Source organism: Arctopsyche grandis, chromosome 8, assembly GCF_051622035.1.
Source record: "Arctopsyche grandis isolate Sample6627 chromosome 8, ASM5162203v2, whole genome shotgun sequence".
NCBI classification, from domain to species: Eukaryota; Metazoa; Arthropoda; class Insecta; order Trichoptera; family Hydropsychidae; genus Arctopsyche; species Arctopsyche grandis.
In genome coordinates, this window is record NC_135362.1 from 22872461 (window position 1) to 22896750 (window position 24290).

The 24290-nt window shown below is 32.7% G+C and overlaps 2 protein-coding genes across 2 annotated transcripts in view; one reads left to right on the forward strand and one right to left on the reverse strand.

The window, feature by feature from the left end:
- Positions 1 to 12914, reverse strand: part of lft (Limb expression 1 family member lowfat) — a 53818-nt gene extending 40904 nt beyond the window's left edge. The window contains exon 1 of the mRNA XM_077436317.1: positions 12477 to 12914. Within this exon, the coding sequence (XP_077292443.1) occupies positions 12477 to 12663 (187 nt within the window). The 5' untranslated portion in view covers positions 12664 to 12914. The remainder of the gene's footprint in view (positions 1 to 12476) is intronic.
- LOC143915452 (uncharacterized) overlaps positions 1 to 24290 on the forward strand; it is a 668062-nt gene that overhangs the window by 56601 nt on the left and 587171 nt on the right. The window lies entirely within an intron of this gene.

A 24290-nucleotide genomic window follows, 5' to 3' on the forward strand; every position in this document is an offset into this window, starting at 1 on the left:
CTTTACTACATTCACTCTATCCTCTACCCCTGTCATACTTCTCACTCACGTATTCCGCTTCCTGTCTTTCCTCGTTATGTCAATCATACAGCGTTCCATACTTATTTGATTGCATTGGACTTTGTGTAACGTCTTGGCGTTTAATGTCCAAGTTTCATATCCATACATCATCACCGCCAAAACACATTGATCAAAGATCTTTTTCTCAAGAAAATTGGCATTTTTGATTTAAAAACGGCATTCATTCTTTCAAACCCACTCAAATATATTTTCATACGTCTCTTTATTTCTTCTACTTTACAACCGGGCATGTCTATTATTTGTACTGAATATATATAATTATTGACTACTTCTACTATTTATCATATAATGAGCATGTGCAAAAATATAAATCACATAAAAAATATGCGAATTTCATAAAATAAATAAATGTATGCCGAAGCTTTCTTATTGAAAGTTTTTTGTAAAATTTTTCATTTGAAACCAAAAATAAAGTTTGTAATTAAAATGCACTAAGCATTCTATTTACTATTTTTACTTTATTACTATTTTTTCTTCTAAGATATACAAAGTAAATATCAAATATAATAAGCAATAAAATTGTATTAAAAACAAAAAAAATATGAATAAAATATCAGGAATAATAATATCTTGATATTCAAATAATAAAAAAAAATACTATAAATCCATTTAAATTTGCCATGATATTATATCCTACACATTCGCGGCAAGACACTTCATTTGAATTGAGCACACTGGTCCACCTACACTTTTTACAATCAAACCATTGTTTCGTCCACAGAGTCAACGGGCAGTTGTAAATATTTCAAGCACGTGAACGTTGATATTTGGAGGCTGAGGAGGCAAAAGTGGAGGTCGAGTGTGAGCAGTGAGGGGCCGACATTTAATTAAAGCTTTTGTTGTTCATCCGCGAGATTTATCGAAACATTGTACGGTACGCGCTGTTGGATTTATTTGTGTTGTGCGTGGGTGCCCGTGGCTCCCGGCCCTCGTAAACCACTTCCACTTCGGAAATCCCTCATAAATCCAGCGGAAACCCATTCAGGACCTGTGCAACGATCCCTTTGCAACCCCAAATCTGTCCGAGCCGAAATATGGCGACCGATAACGACGAGCCCAATCAATAGCTCGACCCAAGCACTCTTAAATCATAACCTCCCCTTATAAGATACTTCCACATACAACCCCATTAATTTAACTCAAAATTAGTTTAAATTTAAGATTAAATAGATACGGCCTACATACCATGCAAATAAAATGTTTTATATATTAATATTAATCAACAATAACTTAACTTTAAACAAATAATTAAATTTCAAATTACCCTATATTTAAAATGAACAATTGTTATTAGATTGGTAGCTGGTAGATTATTATAAATTAAATATCTTTAATGTTCAAAGATAGTTTTTAGACCTACATATGTAAGTAGGTTATTGCTTATAAAATATTTAACATTATATAGACAATAGGCAGGCATTTAATTTCAGAATTTTTCCAAGCGATCTAAACACTGAGTACATAATCTTTGATGGATTTGAAATAACAGTAAAACAATGGTCCGAAACACCGCCGACAAAACGGTATATGGAAGAATGTCACACGGTAGACACTGATAATAATAAAAATAATAATAAATGTGTAGGTATATATTCCATTTACTAAAATCGTGTTGAGGCTGAATGACAATGATGAATGGTACGATGTGTCGAGAGCGCAGCAGATCTAGTTTGGTCGGTTGGTCGCAATGGATACCAATAAATGGCAAAGTGGTCTGACAGATAACACACTTAACGGACCAAAGAGAGAGAGACTACCGTTTTATTTTTAACCCTTTGCGCGGTTCAAAGGGTGACACGGTTGAGTTAAAATCTCACCTGCATCTGTGTGAACTTTCTCTCACGACTTGCACGCGGTCTCTAAGCTGTGACTTTTAACATTGATAATGAGTTTCGGTGTCATCAGTCGACGGTCATCATCGGCCGCTCGTTAACGACTTCCAGGCTCTGTTAATGCATGTTCTTAGTCGGAATTGAATCCTACCATTTCGGCAATGAATCCCGCCATTTGGAATGCTCGTAATACGTGTGTACGATATGTGAGTAATAGCTTTTTAATATGCAACCCCCGAGAAACAAAAATTATAAACGCATTCGTATGCATCGTTTTAATGTTACTTAGTTACTTGCATATATACCTTTAAGTTGTACTATCGCATTAAAACCACCAATGCAAAAACGAAATGTATATTATATTCCTTTATGGTTCTTTAATACATAGTTTCAAACCACACTCGAGCACATTTTCCAATTTAAATTGCATCTTAAGTAATTGCTTAGCTTTAACGTATTCTCAATATAAACATGCATAAGTACATACATACATATGTATAATTTTATTTATATACTACAGGATCTCTAAGTTATGGCCCGCAGGCGAGAGTGTATGTAGTCCGAAGACCCTTTTTTATGGACTCGCAAATTAATCCCAAATTGCAATAACCTCTAAAAAATACTATAAATGGTAAATATAAACTACAGTAAATTTGTCTAAAAAAATTATAATCCGACTCGACCTGTATGTTAAATATTTATACATATTTGATCCTTCTTTTAACAAGTTTGAAGACTCTTAATTTATGTAGGTGCTATATTTTCATATATATTTTCACAATGATTGTTTTGTTTCGTTACAATCTGGTAGAAAAATTTATAATTAATGTTTTTTGTTTAAACTTATTTATTAAGTGAGATCCTATTCCAATTTCCAATCAGATCCCCCCGTAAATTTTTCATTATTTCACATTAATCCCTGTTCTACCAATTATATATGTAATTCCTTTTTGTATAGATCTTGCTCTTCTTTTAATAATATTCCCCCTCATATTGATTATTTTTGTTGTTCCTTTTCTTGCTTCAAATTTATATTGTTTGATCATTTTTTATAGTATCACATACATATGTATGTATGTATGTGTATCCCATATCTAAGTACCATTATTCAATGCTTTTTTCTTTCTTTTTATTTTTTTCATGATTGTTTTTAATTTTTAAAGACTTTTTTTTTGGTACTTACATATGTACATATATGCGTTGAAATTTTATTTGTTTCTGTTTTGAAATAAATATAATAATTCAGAACCTATGCAAAAAATAAATATACATGCAAAAAAACCTTGTATGAAAAATGTTATATTAAAAAAATAAGAATTCAATTTGTCGTAAAATGGAATTCATATAGGTACTTTATAGTGGCTCTCAATTTAGTGAAAACTTCTAATTTACCAATAAGTATACGTCTTTTAGTGAGAGTATCATAGCTACATACGTTAACTTTATTTATTTAGGGGATATAGAATAAGTAACAAATGATCTTAAACTGTTGTTTCTTCTTATTAGAAAATAAAAAAAATCTGTATGGGGTATATTCATAAGTATATACATATGCATGGATATTAATTATAGTACATACCAATAGTTATGTTTATACATAAAAACTAGTGAAAGGATACACGTATAATGTTCAAATTTATGCATTGTGTGTAGGAAGTTATTTAATAATACGTTTTTCAAGATCAATTTATTGATAAAAATCATGCTTACGTATTTTTTGCCACCGTATAGTAATTGTGCGTTATTAATTCACTTTTACAATTGCCCAATTCGCTAGATTAATCAATTAAAATTGAACTTAATAACTGTACATCGCATTCATACCTCTATATTTAATTGCAAAAAATTACTCTTAAACGTAATATTAAAATTTTACATCCATTTACGTTTGCATATTAAAATTTATAATGCGAGCGTGGTTAATGAATGCAAATAGATTCGTGGGAATATCACAAAACTTGTGTGAAAACAATAAAATGGCATACCCATAAATTGTCGCGGACGAAAATACAGGTGTTTGTCAGAAATTCAGATAAACATTAAACACGGGTTTTTTCTCCGCTGATATTCGAAAAATTAATTAACGCCCGAAATAAAATAACGCGAATCTTCGATGTCTCGTGAATTATGGGTTGAATGAATATGTATGCCGTGCTAAAAAAAAATCGTAATAAAATATTGAATTTTCGTACACACACACACACACTCACGTCAAAGTGGAGTCATCAGATTGAATTGTAGTTTATGAATATTAAAATGTGGAAGAAATTATTATTAATACACACCGACGAAGATTGCCCGGCACCGCATTGTGAAAGATGATTATAACGGACCACTACTGGTAGTCATTTATATGAAACGTAAAATAAAATTATAATAATAAAAAAATAAAATGAAATAATAATAAAAAAAGCACTTTACGATAGCCAATACGTTTAAGTGTTTTTTTCTGTTCTGCGGTAATGATCCGCGACTTGGTTTTTCGCTTCATTAAACAAGATATTTGGTAAGCGTGAATGATTCGACGATGAAAAATTTGTCAAATTAGTGCATGTACATACATATATGCATTACATACATAGTACATATGGACGTACTGCATATGCAAGTATACATATGTACGTTATACATTCTTGACAATTTGCATTAGCCGCGAGTCAACACAGGTCAACACGGGTCGCTGTGACATTACCCGTGGGTTTCTTTGTAAAACAAATATATTACGGGAAGACTCGTTACAGGTGTTATTCCAACTTCGAAATAACCACTCGTTGTATTGCAATAAATTGTCAATAAAATATAATTATATATGTATCTACAGACTATAATTATACAAGCATGTTACACATATTAGAATTTTATGACACAGGATGTTATATAGCTTATGTTATTTCACTAAAGAACGAAGGTTCACAGCTCGCATCAAAATTTAAAAAAAGTATAAATGTTGTTATAAGATTTGTAATATTGTAACATAACCACAGAAAGCTTTCATCGAAAAGTATGTATGTATGTACATACATAGTAAAATAGTGCCGAGTCATCATCGACCATTTCCCATCCACTGTTAGATTGAAGACCAATTATCTTCCATTCCATACATAATTTCCTGAACGTCCTTGCTTTCTTCTAAAACGTTTTGAATTAAAATGCAGTGCTTTCATTGTTCATTTAGTATACATATATTACATCTAACTACATCTAAGCCTTTTCAAATTGCTACGATATTTAACACCTTGGTCGAAAATGAAGCTTCTCATAGTATACTTCACTCCAAATATATTCCGATCATTTATTATTATGTTAATGATAATCTTAAACCTTTCCACCAATTCTTCTTAACATTTGTTTGATTATACTATTTTATTAAAAGAACCGCGATACCGGCGTGTAGAGTATCTGTTACGCGTTTGGATGCAGTGCAGTGTTGTGTATGCGCAACGCGTTGACGACGGGCAAAATTCGGAGCAGAGTTGCATCGGTGCAGATATCAATCTGGCGGGATCGCCTTATAAAATATTTTATAACATAGTGATCAATTTCATATTTTCCATAAAAACTCGTTTTCATCAATATCCAGTGTCCAGGTTCGTCGTACCCGCCAACCTGGAGGCGCGACACAACGGCCGACACGGAATTCTGCATTCACTCACTCACTATTATGCACTGCTCACCTCTCACACACACACACACACACATTATACATATATGCAAATTTTTAATATTTATTATATGTATACACATATACCTACATAATATAGAGACGAAATTTTCATATTACACTGTATGGACATACATAACACGAGGAATATAAGATGGGTTTGTGTTACACTCGTTCGTTGAAGTATTTTGTATTTTGAATATCAAAAATATATTTACTAAAATACTAGAAATTTCATATTTATAGGCGTTTTTAAGTTCTAAATAAATACACATGTAACCATCTATTACAACTGGAATTTTCATCAAAATTAAAAATTTTATATCCAGTACTTAAAGAAATGATAAAACATTTCAAAATTGAATCACATCCTTATAAGCATGTATATAAGTTTATACCTATGTATGTATATATGTATAAATTGTTGCCAAACGTCTTAGAAATCGTTATCGTTCAAATACATACGGAAACGAAGAAACGCAAAGCTCTAAAGTCGAAAGCTAACGAACTCCTCAGTTCAAAAGTTAACTTCAATAACTCACATCACCCGTAATAATCTATCTATCTATATATTATACGACCACGTCTGACATTTACAATAATAAACGTGAGCTCTTTCCGAATAATTGTGCAATCACATCAAACATATAAATTCCATTTATATTATGGCATTCAAGTCGTATTTTTACTAATATCTTCTTAGTTCGCAAACGATTTTGTCGTCTGACGAAATTTGGATTCTTATCCGATCGTTTTCAAACTTTACCATTTTTTTCCAATTTGTACATATACACTATACAATTTCCAATATCAATTTATACACTATACAATTTTCAGCTGATCCACAATTATTATAAATGGCGACTAATATGATATGGACCAGTCATCTTAAAATTATGTAATTCGTTGGTGAAAAACAAATTTCACCAGGCTATGTCGGTCATCAAAGACGTTTGAAAAGGCAGACAAAGCGGTCACCGATGACGATCGGCGAGCGGTTGGTATGCCGACGATGTGACGCGTCCTGGGAACCTGCTGCTGGACCAAGTCCCAAACAATTCCCCACTGCTACTACTGCTACTGCTTCTGTTACTGCCACTGCCAATTATATTACGAACACATGCTCGAATGGTGCAACCTTGCGAACCACCTGCATCCCCTACATATGCTATCAATTTGCAACAATTTGCAACTGCAACTGCTGCTATAAAGCTATATTCAAATAATGCAATTTCCTCTATTCCAAAAGACAATTAATTTATCCCACCTATGATTGTAATAATCCTATTTTATTGCAGCTGTGTTATGTATGTATTTATTCAAAAATTACTTGAAAAGTTTAACGCGGCTTAGGGCCGTTCCTCAAACACTAAAATTATAATAAGATAATAATATAAATACAAATAAGAATAATCGCTGGATTAGTAGCTATTAAAGTAGATATTACATGTGACCAATTATATTTGTGATGATTGACAGTAAAATATATATTTATAATTCAACTTTATAAATGAATACATAAGTGTTTATACAGCGGGTACTAAGGAGCGAAGGGGGCTTTTTTTGCATGGGCGAATAATGGGCACGGTTATTGGGCCAAATCAAGCGTGCGACAATGGATTCGACAGCGACTTTTTCGCCGTCACGATGCCGATTGAATGTCAATTAAATGTTGAAAGTGAAAAAAAGCACTGAGACGAATCCGAGTTTATCAAAAAATCAAACAAACCAAACGAGACAGGGCGGTCCCGCTTTTCGTCACCATTGTTCTGTCCACCCGGTGTTTATTATTATTTTAAAACAACGTTCAACACTCTGCAAAGAAGCAGACCAGTGTCGACAGACGTTAACAGCAAATCAGATCTAATTTTTTTCATTTTATTATTTTTCGATAGAGACTTCCTTCAGGAGCGTCCGTCGATTTATCGCGTCAATCTAGCGGTCCACTCGTCTAATTGCATTAAAGATTGAACGATAGATCGCATATTTTAATGTTAATATTTTGGTCATCGAGATATATCAGGAATTCCCAACTCAACTCAACGCCGAAATATATGCATATGACAGCAAAATCATGCATATAAAAAAAACACATACATACATATGCACAACCAGCTCAATACAACTACCATTGAAAAAAAATCAAACTAGAATGCAAGTGTGTTGAATAATTGGACAACCATTGAAAACGACTAGTTTACTTGTACGTTTATTCCAAGTCCTGTTATATTGAAATAAGATTCATAACCTTAGAATTCAGGATGATCAAAACTTAAAATCCTCCAAGATAGAGACAATATAAACTTCTGAACGGACACTCTTCGCATTGCCAATTAGTTAAGATTTAAAACCACTAAAACGAATATGTTGAGAAGCAGAAATAGATAAATCCATGCTTCTACGAGTAATAAAAACTTTCTTCAATATCAAGTACCCAATTAATTTGATGGTGACATTTAATTGAGGAAATTTCAAGCACACTGTGAACTAGAACAATTTATAAACGCAATAAAATAATACAATATTAAACATGCATACTCTAATAATAAAGTGTTTTCTAAACTAAACACGTGTAATTCAAATGAATTTTTGAAAATATTTTATGGTACAAAATTTTGAATCTACTTTATGGTAATGTGAAATTTTAATTTTAAATACATTCAATGTATTTTAGTATTATGACAATCCCCTGCTATATACAGGGTGTATCATCTGTAACGCTGTCGAATTATAATATTAGTTTTTATTGCATTTACTTCGTATAGGCGCGCGCACACCGCAGAACGCCTATGTATGTATTTTCCGACGCGAAAAAAAACTAGTATGCGCTGTTTGCATAAAAAAAATCGACAAAAATGTGGGAGTACATTGTGCACAAAAAAAAGTTGATCCTATTTGCATATCTCGTATTTATCCATGAGAAATAATTTACGACAGTCGAACGATTCGATCGCCAGGAAATGTATCATATCTGCGCGCGCGAGTTTATTCACCGAGAATTTACCCCCACCATCGGAGAAAAAAAAGGACCAAATCCACATGAGAATATTGTCCGATTGTGCACTCCAATTTTGGCATTATAACGAACGGCACAACTCCTTTGATATAAATACCGTAAAACGATAAAATCGAAACGCTCGCCGTGTTAATATTCTTTTTATTAACATCTAATTGACGTTAATTAGCAAATTAATAAATGGCCGATTACTTACGCGCGCGAGCAAACATTTTAACGTTTTTATTTTACGTATACGTATATTATAATATTTCGGACGAAGCGACGCGATGAGCCAAAGGTCTATTAAGATGTGACGATAAGTGGCGTCCGTGATGTGCAATAAAATACATATATAAAAAGCAATAAAACTATGTGTTAAAAATATTTGTTTATTTTTATTTTTTTGGTCTATTGGACCCGAATACATCGAAAAATATCGTCGATATACGTGTATAAAGTGTATCGTTCGTGTGAAAATCATTTATTAGCGATGAAACGAAAATAGCGTGTGATTAAACGGACAGACTGGGCTCGAATGGGTGGTATAATGTGGGACAGGACGTGCAATTAAAATGTTAACTTGCTTCGGTTTGCCTCTCTCACCCCGCAATTATGCAATAAAAAATGCATATATTCAACGAAATCGTCATAAAGCAAAACGCACCTCGTACGCTGTCGATTCAGAGGGCTTTTATGATATTTAATTTTTCAAATCCAGAACAATATATATACAATGTATGTTCGTATATATTTACATGTTTCTTATCTCCATATGGATACTTAAATACCTTTAATTATAAGTTGATATTATTACATGAATATTGTACATTAATAGTCCTATGACCACTTAACTAACATAGAAATAAACATTTATTTATGCTGTTTTCTTTTTCAAAATCAATGAATTGTTTTTCTACGTTTAAATTTAAATTTAAATTATATATACTTTTTTTTGGGGTCTGGGGATTTGTTCAAATGCCTTTTATTTTATGAATATGATCATTTGCTTTTATTTAAGTCAGTTTAGCCGTGATTTTTGGCTCATTCACATCGTCCGCGTGCTGTTTACTAAAATAATGCCAAATTATCCTAAACTGATCACGGCGCAAAAAGTCAAAATTTCAGCTTTGGCTTCGAAATACGTCAGCTCCCGATCTATCACTAGGCAAGTTGGATGCAACAAGACATCAGTGCTCAAATATATCAAGATGAAATTAAATCCTACACCTCCAGAACGAAAAAAAAGTCCAGGAAGAACAAAAAAGACGACGATTGCTGAAGATCGACTTTTGAAGTGTTCCTGTCGTCAGAACGCTTCAAAACTGTCATGGATATGAGATCGTAGTTTATAGCGGTTGGTGGTTCTGAAATAAGTGTAGAAACAACGTGACATCGCCTTCGTGAATGGGGTTTTTGTGACAGCGTCTGGAATGGGCCAAAAAATATGACAATTGGACGATAATTGATTGGCGGAATGTGATCTTCTCGGATGAGAGTAAATTCAATTTATTCGGGTACGATGAAATGCATTATGTGAGACGCAGAACTGGGAACGTCTGAGTGACAAATGCCTTTTGCCAACGGTGAAGCATCCTGCAGGATAGATGGTCTGGGGATGTCGGCTTTTATTGAACGGTAAACGCATAAATTTACAAAAATATATGAATAATGAACCTGAACGCATCTATTTAAATACATACATTGCGCGTATGAAATACAGAGCATTTTCCAGGAAAATTCTGCACCGTCTCATCGCGCTAAATACGTATGTTTATAGTTTTTAAATACTTTATATCCTAGGTAATATTTTAAATGCAAAAATATTATACAAATTAAATTTCATTATTTTTAGGTGAAAGAGTTCATTAAAATAAATGGAATTTCGACGCTGGAGTGGCTGAGTAATAGTCTTGACTTAAGAACTTATGGGGCATAATGGGGTCAAAAATGAATAGCAATAAGCCTACTTGTAAATACCAGCTTATACAAACATTAGAAAAAGTGCGGTATGACGAAATTACAAGTGATTGTTTAAAAGTATTAGTGGAATCGATGCCTTCGAGAATTAGAGAAGTGATAAAAAATAAAGGAGGAGTAAAAAATTATTAGATTAAGTGTTTTTAACTAGTTTTATATACGTAGATATAATTTAAGTAAAATGTTTTTAATAAATAAATAGATTTTCTGCCAAAAAACATTTTTTTCTATACACAACAAAATGTTTTAAAAAACCCAGTTTTACGAAAACTTTAATAAAATTTTTATTTTACATAATATTAAGGCTCAAATGATATCAAATCATCGAAAATATATTTATGTAACACTTGTCATTCAAAATTGTTGGATAGAAATTATTTAGAGCAAATAAATTTAAAACATACGCATTTTTAAGGTGGACACTTTTATTGACCGCTACTGTATGTACTATATGTATCAGATATCTACATATGTGTAATACTCATACTGCAATATATATATTTTTTTTTTGTGTCCTGATCATTACAAATTAATTTACATACATATATGAATATCCTAAAAAACACTCATCATATCTTTTGAAGTTTTCATGATTACATTAATGTAAAAAAAGACGCCTTTATAATTTAATTAATATCTATGTCTAAACTCATATTATTACTTCTACAATTCACTAGTTGTTAACGATTCAAAATTGAATAAACCGTAGTACTTCTTTATTATAACATTTTCAGATCTTCAAATTTAAAAGTACATAAGTACGTGTGTTACAGTTATCTGTTAAACCTTTATCTGAGCTCGCATAATCAATCACTATAAATCCGTAACAGAGCTCCCCCTTCCCATGTAGGGCAGATAAGTCTACAGGACGAAGACAAGAGCGTTAATTCGCGGCAACGTCTACGTTGACCGGTTAGCTTTCGTACCTAGTAAAAAAATAAGTATATAAGTGAAAAAATAAAGTCAGGAGAGGAAGATCGCGTACGATGGGCAGGGGCGGAGGCGTTGGCGTGGATTTTATCAGTTTGTTTCGTCATGGGAAATAATTCCAGTGGCGAGGTGGATTCCCACAGAAGACGGGCTGGGAGCGCGTGGTTCTCCATGCCTACCACCTCATAATGGCCACACAATGGGATTCCTGAACCCTTTTTATAAACCCGCTGAAAAGATCGCGGCTTATTGAATTGATATTTCATTAAGTACATGCCAGTACACGCGTGATGAAATAGCTTCCGACACTATTCTTTAGTCGACACCAGTTGTGTTTTTAAGTATTTAAAATGTTATATTTCATTAAAATATCTATATGAAAACATTTTCTATCTATAAAGTGAATTTTTGGTTCTGGACGGGTTTGAAGTTTGCTCGCGCGCTCAAGTCTCCTTGTTTATGTAATTTGCACGTATTCCATTGACAATAAACGCATTATTTAAGCAAAATAATTGTTACAGTAAAATAGTAGGTACCTACTAGGTATTTAAAAAATAATTTGCAAATAGGCACTTCAATTATTTTCTTCATCAAATGCAATAAATAACCTACGTACAAGGAAAAACGGAACATACAATTAAATCTAAATTGCACATAAGATCCCACGATTATGAGGAATCATTTTCATACATTCGTAAGTCGAGCCTATTAATTAAAAATCTCTACCGAATATTAACGAATGCTGTATTAAAAATTGTGCTATATTATATGTAAAACATCGAATCGAATCCTGAATCATGACACAAAAGGATTAATGCACGCCCGAGGAGTGTGAGTCATCGCATTGCGTAAACCTCATATGATTCATCGAACTCGATTTGCATTAAATTGGAACCTTTCCTTAAATGTTATCAACATTAATCTATGAATAAATATAATTTGACCCACTGTGTGCGAATCGAATGATTTTTAAATACAAAATAAAATAAACACTCACCTCTGCCGTATCCTTGCGTGTGTTTGGCGAAACTGTTGACGACCGCGTCGACGGCCTCCTTGAGGACCTGCTTGGCGCGCGCGTCTGGCAGAGCGGGCGCTGCGCCCCCGGCCGGGGCTCCGCCACCCGCCCCCGCGCCCCCGCCTATCACCGCCGCCTTGGGCTTGCTCATCACAACACCTTGCATTATCGACAGTTCGCACACCACCACGAACCACCTCTACTTCAACTTAAAGTCCTGCCGACATCTTCGCTCTTACGTCGAACCATCGTCACCCCTAACAATTCGACACCACTTTACTGCAATATATCCGTAATACTTATTCAATTCGAAACGATCACTAACACTCAAATGTGGCTACAACATTTTCACTGTTTAAGTTCAATTTTCAATAATATATCTATGCATAAGCAGTCTTGAGCTCCTGAGGTTCGTATCTGAAATCGAATAAAATAAAAATTAGATTTAACCTCTCGTCTATATCAAACATATATAATATAAAGTACGACAAAATCGTGATTTTCAATTGTAGGTCATGCTGTTGTAAGATCGAGCAAAACAAAAGATCGATAAATACACCACTGACAATAAACGAAGTGCAGTGTCATAAAGTAATGACTGCTTTGTTATACATATGTATACTTAAACTGGTTCAATAATCAAGTATCTTCTTATTCGATTAAGTATTATACGTACTCGATGTTTCATTACTTTCATTACAAAGGGCATTTAATCATATTTTTACGAAAATAAATGATCAGTAAGAATATTATGTTATAGAATACTCTGACCTTTTTTTATGGTTGTAATATTTAACCAATAAAAATTGAATCAAGAGTTCAAATCATTCATATACTAGATGACTACATTTTCATCATATAATGTTTATGGACATATATCCATACATACATATGTATTTTTATGAAATAAAAAATACGCTCAAAAGTTATTTAACTACATATATAATATATTTTTGAGATAGAAACTGATCCAAATCAATATTCGTTTTATACATAATCTAAAAAGCAGATTCTTGAAAATAATCTAATTGACTGTTTAATTGTGATACACTAATGGTTCTCAAGCTTTTTCTTATTTTTAATAAAAAAAAATAATTTCCAGAAATCAAAACGTTACACATTCAATTCCTACACAATTAAATATTAAAATCAGACAATCGAGGAAACGATAGAAAAAATAAATAAAAACAATCTAAAATATATGCCACCACATTTCACACGTGCAGATTTATAGACACGCTCGTCATACGAGATCGCACTTTATGACCGTGAGAAAAACTCTATACGCGCTACAATTGTATTGCGAATTATATGTGTCTGCAAACTACGTCGGATGTGGTCTTTGAAGTAGATCGAAATTGGATTCATAATTTCCACGGTAAGACGCTTAAAAACTACACATAAAAGTTAAATACATAGTAGGCATTATGGAGATACGCTAATCTCTCGTTCACACGACACGAAATTATGTCTTTTTTTTCGCCACACAAAACAGCGAGATCTGAAACTTTTAATTGCTTCAGCGGCTAGACGCGGATTATAAATAATAAATCAAAGCCAGGTGGGAAGAAAGAGAGCTTCGATTTCCCGGGCTGGGAGGAAACCCGCTTAGAAAGTGGGTTGACGCGGATCGCTGTGTGATTAATTGCGAATTTAATCGAGCTTATAAGCGATAAATTAAATTCGCAGACTCTCGATAAACGTATCAAAAGTGGGTCGAAGGCTTTAATTACGGCTGCGGATCGATTGCGAGATTGTGCAGTTCGTGTGTTCGCCGTTATTTATGTCCTTCGTTAACGCCGCTAAACACCCCGTTGCGATTCGCAAATACCCATTCCGATACGCCTCGAATTAGAGATTCGATTCAATTGAAATCGAACTTGCACCCCTTGCTCGGATGCAATTTCAATTTTGTCGTTCGAGTTAAAATTGCCACAACTAACCGTTACGCTTATAAGCTAAACTACTGCTACATTGTACCTATAGTATTTGCACACGTATCTGATTCGACGCTTTCTATACTTACGAGAAACACGACCCGTACGTTTTATGTTTGTCTGAAATTTCACTTCACCGGTAAGTTGATACATGTTATATTACTACAAATAAACCTAGTAGATATTTGAAATTACGATTTCTCTAATGGTGGACCATTACATGATTGATCTTAGCATTTTATATTCATTTGCATTTAACTATCCAATGAGCAGTAATTGGAATCTACATATACATATATGGTAACTTTCATTAAGACTTCAGGATATATTAACTGTTCCATTAAAATAAATATCGTCATTAAAGTCACTAACGTTCGCCAATATATTATAGTTACAAGAAGTATCCATTTCGTATAATACATATTAACGTCCCTATAATGATTTTTGAATTTTTAAAATTAAATTAATTGTTTTTTTTAACAAAATATCTTGTCTATATTACCAATTTTATATAATTCATTTTCTTCATTCACAAAAACAACTAAAAAATGCTTCCATTCTTCTTATACATACATATGTAAATCTAACCCCACATGTTTTCCATACTTCGTTTTATTTAATTTAGCTTGTGCTCTTCCGTAAGTTTCTCCCTTATTACGAACCCCTTCTATAATCCGTCTATGATCTAAGCTAGAGTACTACATATAAGAAAATTGAACCAATGTTGAAAACTATATATTTGCGTAACGGCAAACATACAAACCTTCAATTGTATACATACATACATACATACATAAACTGTTATATTTGAAAGTGGTGGAAGTCCAATTTTCGGTTTGACTTATTTCACAAATTGTTTATCTATTCTTTTAATTCGACATGTCTAGAATCTCGGAAAGGCAGAATAAACCACCAGTGTTTTTGAATATTATTAAACGTAAAAACTTATATTTAATGTTTTGCGAAGTAGATATTTATCGGAATTAAGAAAAAGTGAACTTATGCCACTTTCAAATATAATGGCTCATATGTAGATTACTTGAATTTCTAAATCAATGATTCGTTGAAAATCTTGCGCTTAGGTTTCAAATATCCGCGCATTGAAGTCTCCAAACCAATTTCCTAGAAATTTCATTTATCATTTAAAAAATACAAAAGAACAAAAAAAATATCCAAAACTAATTACAAAAAAATTAAAATACAACTCGTACAATATATTACATACATATACATACATACAAAGTTAAATCGAACGACTCGAGCTCGTCACTGCAACGGAATTGAAAATTTCAATCCATCGAGCAGTTGCATTTTCACGTCTACTGTAATGCGCGGCGTTCTACGTTTCGATTTATGGCGCTGTGAGACCGCTAAGTTGTTAAAATTATACGATCGCATTAAATAGTTATTTTTATAGCAAATTGATTCCAGTCGGCACCGGCGGTCACGGCGCGAGGTCAACACTCAACGATTTGTAACGAACAACCATTTCAGCACTACGACGACATTCTACAGAGTAGAACCTCATTCCCACCCACCGAATCCACCCCAAACCTAATCGACGTGTACTCCTCGGCGATTGGGACGTCATCGGACGTGTCACCGGCATCAGCCAGGCGGCGCTAGTATCGCCGATTGCGGTCCAAACACAAGACGAGGCACGTTGGGCCCTCATTAGGTAGCGATTGTGCGATTGAATTGTTTGGTTGGGCAGCCGGCTGTCAGCGGCCACTGACTGGTGAATAATGGCCGGTTCGGTTATTTTGACGGCGCGCCGGTTAACCTTGCCGGTTAACAGCTGACTGCAATCAATAAGCCCAATCATCATCACGCTATCACTCCGACTTTAATCCTGCCGCATTGCGCCAAAACGATCGTTGACAATTATCGCTCGGCGTCTACCGTTTTCGTCGGATATTTTGACGCGGCTAAATAAAAATACATATAATATATATGTATATATACATATAATATATATGTATATATACATATATATATATATATATATATATATATATATATATATATATATATATATATATATATATATATATATATATATATATATATATATATATGTAGTATACTAGGTATGTGTAACGTAAGTAGTGCCTCTGGGTGTTCCCACACAGCTCGACAGCGGCGTACACCTTTCAACGTGCCGATATTAATTATTTTATAAATGTATACATGCGTTGTTGTTTTATTCATAATAGAGAGTACTTACTTACATATCTATCATAAATTGTCTACTTTCGTACGTACCACATTTTTAGTTCATGTATTTTTTTTTTTTTTTTGGTTCTAACAATGCGTCACTATACCCAAACGTTCATATATACACATTGCAATCATATTATTGATCTACTATGTAGTTCCAATTTTATTATTAAATCAATATCCACGTTTAATCACTATAAATATGTTCATATTTATAGTGATTTGGGGGTAGAGAGCTATTGCATACCAGCAGAGAGGTCATGGGTTCAAGACCCGGCCAAATGCGCTGCTGGTGAGGTCTCGTGATTATTAAAACACAAATCAACTTTTTCCGATTTTTCTAGCTTAATTGTTGTGACGGATCCAATAAACCGGTATCCTCCCCATAATTTTTTCGCAAATTCGAGTTATTAGCATCTCGAATTTGTTGAATCTAATATGTATTTCTAGCAAATTTGCTGGGTATCAAAAAAAAATCTGATTGTCTACAGATGTCTCTATTTTATTATATATATACAGCCAGCAGCATAGCTCGGACGTTAAGCTTCTGCTTACCGTCAAGAAGGTGCCGGGTTCTATCCCTGAATGAAAATGAATTTTTCAGAGTATGCTGTTGGTCAAACCTGGATTTGTGACTCCAGGTTGATCGTTTCCTATCATAGTTTGCCAATTTTCTCTGATTTCATTGTTGAAACGGTTCCCGGAAAAAAAATTGGCTAAAAATCCTACCTACCTACTATGTCACCACTATTTGAAAAATTTTGATTGATGTACAATAAAAATTTATGTACAATTCATAGATGTCTCGTTAATTTGCGAGTTTTTTCAGTGTCTCGCAACTCAACGACTTATAATAAAAATGCTGTATTTGTATTTGTAATTGGCCAGGAAGGCGCATTGGGATTTACCTGTAAGGCCTTCCTGGTATATATGTAAAATAAAAAAATAAATAAATAAATAAAATATCCTGTTATGTTTGAAATATTGTTAGTGCAAAATAATCTAATCACATGTATCACAATAATCTAACCAATCTAGTTAGTACAAAAAATATCTAACCATATGTGTCGCTTGGGGATAATTCCTGTCATGGCACAAATGTATGTATAGATGTAATAAAATAAAAATTGTTTGCATATAATAGACAACAATATACTAAATACTAGAAAAAAAACACTGACATTTTTTGCAATATGTTATAATTAACAAATAACTTCAACTTATTTTCAAACTACGATATTTTTAATAATAGACATTTTTATAATGAAAATATTATCTATAATCCATCCACTGTAAAAAGCACATGCTGTCCATTTCAACTCATCTCGACCGATAGCATTTCGTACGTACAATATTCTATTATCTATACGAAATGTTATTGGTCGAGAAGCGGTGAAAGAGTTAGCATCTTCCTACAACGAATGGATTATAGGTGATCTCATTTTAAAAGCACTACACTGAAGAAAATTAAAAAAAAATGAATATTCATGTACCTACTTACGTGTACCGATAATTAAACTTTCTATAAACTGTTCATATAAATTTGCAAGCACGATTTTGACACTGTGTCTAAAACAGTGTTTTTTGGAAAAGGCTAATTTTTTATTGAATCTACATACTATCAAGTAATATTTATGAACGTCAACCAGTGCTTTCATTCATAGGTTCAGGCTTTTCAAAATAGGCTTTTTAAAAATAGCTTCAACCATATTCGTATTAACAAGTTCGACTGTACTACATGTCCATTTAATATATGACAATAATTAGCGAATGCTAATGACTAGACTTAGGGGTTGGCTTGGTGTTTTTTTTTTAATAATTACAGACCGCTCCTTAATGTACAAAGCAAGAAACCAAAAAAGCATGGTTGACAATAATGTACCATTTTTTGCGCAAAAAGCATCCTCCCAACACCAATCTTTGCTAATGACTTGTGATGGTTAAATTAAAAAAATGTCAGATCATCATACGTCAACAGTGACAGTCGCCATAACACAGGTATGTACATACATATGGAAATATAATACATCAGTTTGCACGTGAGATTGGAGAGGCGACGATTCGAAAGCAAAAGTGTCGAAATTGCACACGTCGTTGTATCGAAATTAAAATTAATGGAGTGATTACTGTTGGACATTCGCACACACGCACACCCATACATAATACAATGCGTTGGCATTTTTTGCGGGGATAATTACCGACAGCATTATAATAAATAAATGATGGTCGTTATTGCGTAACGCCACTGAGTCATAAGAGCAACACGTACGTACCACCACCGCTGACCATTACATCACAGTTGATCTCCACGACTCGTTTTTTTTTTTTTTAGTTTTTTTTCTTCTTCGTCTTCTTTTCGATTCTCCTCCTTCTACTGCTTCTTCCCTCGACGCCCACGTAACGGTTCAATAGACCAAATGTACACACAATCTCCACTCGTGATTAATACCAATCTCATTGCAGAAGCCTTTCCGTCTTTCGGTGTTTTGTCGCTGTTTTAATTGCCGAAATCCCCGATGAAATATCGCCTCCGAATCAATATGCCGCACAGTAGGAGCTTAATCGTATGTAAATAATAAGATACTCCTAATAAATATCGTATAAATGTGTATTAATTGATTTTTTATCGCTGCTTCGACCACTCGTCGCCACTGTTTATATTAAATTGTGACAACGAACGGTGAAGATTCTTCAGATGTTTTTTTTCTTCTTTTCCTTTCATAAGATTATTTTATCGTGAGAATCAAAAATTTAAAACCAGCTTCGATATTCATTTCCGATTGCAATTACATATAATTACATACATACATATAGTATGTTTACGTACATATGTACATTTATACTAAATTAGTAATAAGTATTGTAATGTTCAACTATTAATATTTTTCTTTTACAAATGTAAATTTCTTTCACCACCAACTTGTACAACATTATACAATCTCTAAATCAAAATTTACTTATATTTTGATTGAAATGAATATTTCATTAACCAACAGGAGTTTTGTCACTAAATTTTCATATTCAATAAATTTAATTAATCGTTCAAATCAAATGAAAGTAGAAAAATCGAGATACTTAAAAAAACTTATTTTACCCATTGGTTAAGTGTGAGTTATTCACTAAGCCATTTTTAAATAGAAAAAGTCGGTATTATTATAAATTTGTAGGTAAGAAGGTCTTCTTTTATTTTATGAAGAGCTTTTATGTATATTTATAACTTATACCGAAAAAAATCATAAATGGCAAAAGGTATTCAACAGTCAAAAATAGCAATATCGTCATAAATAAAGGTAGGTAAAGTATATCCCAAACGATATAACGATTATGAAGCAAACGTGTAACGGTACCGATCCAACTTTTGCACCTGAAATACTTCGAAAAGCAACATTTTTTACACCCAAATTATACAGGTATCCTTTTGAATTAGGGGACCTTTTCTTGCACCTCAATTTGAGTCGTGATTTACGATTTAATTGGGTGGAAAGTTGGACACTCAAAATATCAATTTCTATTGTTCGACTCACCTTACATCTGTATATATGTACATAAGTACGTATGTATACCTGTATTTATATTTTTAGACGGTCCGAAATTGGAAAAACCGTTATTCGTACACTGGTATTCAATTGTGACCCAAAATAAAACCGTTGGCGAAATCTTCCCTCGGTTATGTCATAAATATTTGCGTTTTGATTGTGAGAAATCTGGTTTGATGAGGTTGACCGCGCGCGCGCGCACAGCTTCAGATGAATCAGAAGAAGGATGGCGTTTTGGATTGTAGGCAAATTAAGAAACATGTCGGCCGCGATCGGCCTCGGGCAAAGCTCTAGACCGGCAATCGTCTGGCTTGGACATGGATCGCCAACCAGGACCAAAAATTTAAAACAATTCCAGCAAAAAAGAAAACCTAAAAAAAATCCCACTTTCCACCACTATCTACTTTGACCTTTTATTGTATCTAGTCAAAATATGTATATCAATGTCGTATTACAGATTTTATTCAAGCATAGCAATGTTAATCTCGAGTGAGAATCTCGACGGAATCGACCGGCCGGAAGTTAAAAAATTTTCCTTGTATCTCAAACTCGACGATTTTTTGTTTGATTCGATTCGGATTTATTTCATATAAAAAATAATAATAAAATTCCGAGTTAACGATCCCTGGCCGAGCGTAACGTTATTTATAGTGAGTCCACCAGAGCCTGATTGGATAAAAATAATTAATAATATTTCGATAATCATTACGGTACAACTTTTATGACTCAAAAAATAACATATCGCGTATCGCGTATAGCGGACGGATTTCGAGTAATAAATGTCACTGTTATTGCCGGGAAATAAGTTAGAAGATTTTTTGGCGGAGGCTTAATCGAAATATCCATTCATACATTATTTATTCCCGTAATTAAAACAAATAATACGCGATTACGTCGCAATTGAACGCCGTTGCTCAAATGTGATTTATTCGCGGAGGGCCAAAAAAAACACACACACACATCTCAAATAGGTGCGATCTATAAACGAAACAGTCAAACATAGACCCACATTTAACAATATAATTTAATATTCATTTAGTTCCGTATACGCATAGAGAGCATAATAGTAACGTTACCTTTATGTAAATGAGGCATTCGAACGAACCTATCCCAAGATTTCAACCCAAGTTAAATCTCATAATAATCATGCTACTAAACTAACAGTTAAAATATAATGCCATACAAATTTGCATCATTAGTTTGTTTGAAAAATAAACATACAACTTTTAAAAATAGTTTAAAAAATAAAAGATTATGTATGTACATAGCTAGATTGCCGACAGAGAAGATATATTAGACACAGTTTTTATGTTTACCTGTGGTTCTCGCTATCTGTCTATCTATCTATCCATCTATGAATGAAAAGAGATGTGAGCAGACCGCAACAACAGCTGTTTACGACAGGTGTATAAAAGGGCAAACCGCCCGTGTACTTCGGTTTCCTGGATCCATTAAGTAAAACAGCGGTACAACTTGGGACTAGTGTTAATATGGAATTTTACCGTGAAACCGACTGCAATAAATCGCCAAAGTGGTTCGACAGAAAACTACAGAATAACAGTTTTAATGAGGCGACTAAATTTTTGAGCAGTTATCAAATACAGTTGCAGTCACGTTAAAATAAAGTGTTTGATTAATAAATACTTTCATTGGATTAAAAAAAATTTTCATATAAAATATAATACTCATAAAGAACTAACATATATTTGAATTCCACATATTCATTATGCGTAACTGCACAATATTACGACAATACATATCTACATCAAATTATGAACCGACTGTTAAATATAATATACTGATCAATAGATGCATAGGTACATATGTATGTACATACATATTTCTAAAATACCATGTATTATATTAACCGACTATTAATCTACTTACTCGGATGTATTAACCATTTATTTTATTTACTGACCATTTATTATAATAACTGAGGAAAGGCAATTTAAATTGCTGCCCAATGAAATTCAGAACTTTTAATAAATTTAATCTTTAATGATTGAAAAACGCTCTAGCAAAAATTCCACAATAAAATGCTAATATTATACCACTGAAAAATATGCATAGAGAGATATGTACTGGTGATAGACCCGATGAAATATCATCGAAAGGGATTTTTGAAAATATTTATATGTTAACAATACTGTGAATTTGAGAGTTGATCAATTAAATAATATAAAAAAATAACAGTCATCCATCGAGTTTTCGAAAAACACACACACGGAAAAGCATTCTTTCATTGCATAGGTAAAATCTCACATAATATCTACATATATATTAGATTTTATTTTTATATAAAAATTATGTATGAAAAAGTTTTTTATTGAAAAGTATCCTCGTTTAAAATAAATTTAGTTTTTATTCATATTATTTAATTAAAAAATAATCAGACTTCAAAATGCAATGGACGGAAAATTTGCATTCAATTGTGAAAAATTTAACGCGTTCGTTAATGGACCGAATTTAAATATTTATCGATACTTTACTGTCTAGAAAAATTGAAAAACACACACACACACACACACACACACACACACACACACACACACACACACACACGCACACACACGACTCTATCTCAAGATAGAACATTCTGCAAGACAAATATTATATTCATAGACTCGACCAGAGAAGCCAATAAATTTCAAATATTACGCAATTTAATTTAAATATTATATTATTTTATATACACACACATTATATAATACATACAGATGTTTACGGTGCTGAGCAAACTATTCCGCCAGAGAGTAAATATTATACATACAACATAATATGCGGAAAAAATCAAATGCCCGCTCGAAAGAAACGTTGACGAAGAAATGCAAATGTCGGCAGGTACATAGCATTTCAAACGAACGGATCGATTTAAATCAGAAAAATTCTAAAGGTGGTCAGCCCATATGCGATGCGTCTTAAATGCATCTTTTTTTTTCGCCGCATAATAAATTTATAAATGCAAAATAAACGACGCGATTAAGCTGCGTCGAATATAACGCATACATATTTTGTTCGAATTTGCGTAATTTTAAATTGTAAATGCATGAGAATTGTATTATATATGTGCATAGATACATACACACAAGTACAGCATGTGAAGACAAAAGTTAATTTAAAACAAAACGGCATTGTTTCTTTTCAAAGCAATTATTTGAATCTTACGCTTTTTTTCTTTTCGAATGAGCTAGTTGTAGAAATTAGAGTAGACTAATCTACAAAATCGTAGAAATACGATGTTGTAGATTAGTCTTGGTTTACCTGTTTAATTTTTGCATGGGAAAATATTTAGTTTATTCAATTAATTATTACACTCATTGTGTTTGAAAAATTACAAAAAAATTGTTCAACTATGCGTAAGTATGTACATTAAATGCCTTAAAAAAACTGCAAATAATAAATAGCGTAAATTTACATTAGCACATGTGAAATTGTATTATAATATCATATGTAGATATGTAGCATTATTTTTATATATAATGAGCTATTTATTAGTAGCATAAATTAATTAATAGATGAATTATGAAGAGTTAATCTGAAGATCTATGTTAAATAGTGAACTTTGGAGTATTGCATTAGGATTTATACTATAATAAATATATTAAGAAATTTAAAAACCATTTTTTTACAATGGATAGGTAATACGATACAATATTTCGAAAGAAAAATCAACTCTTGCTTAAATTCAATTCTACGTAAATCGTGGTAAATATTTTCTTGTGTCTGAATCTTCCCAAAAATCATATTTCTATATTAAATATAAATTATGTTTCTTTATTGATTTATTTTAGTGATGTTATTTGAAGACAATAAATTTACAAATACAACAAAAAGAGGTAAATTTCAAAAAAATAACACAGTAAATAGCAGTCAATTTTAATCACTGCCAAGCAAATTGCAATTTTCAAAAGTCACAGTTACATAAACGTAGTTAAAAAACGATTATAAAAATCAATAGCACCACATTTTTACTAAAGCCATTGTCTAAACATCTATAATATGTACAACAAAAACATGCTCGATTCAACTTGCATATACATATGTATGTATGTATGTACATAATAAATTCCGATACGATTCGAGATCACTATTTATGA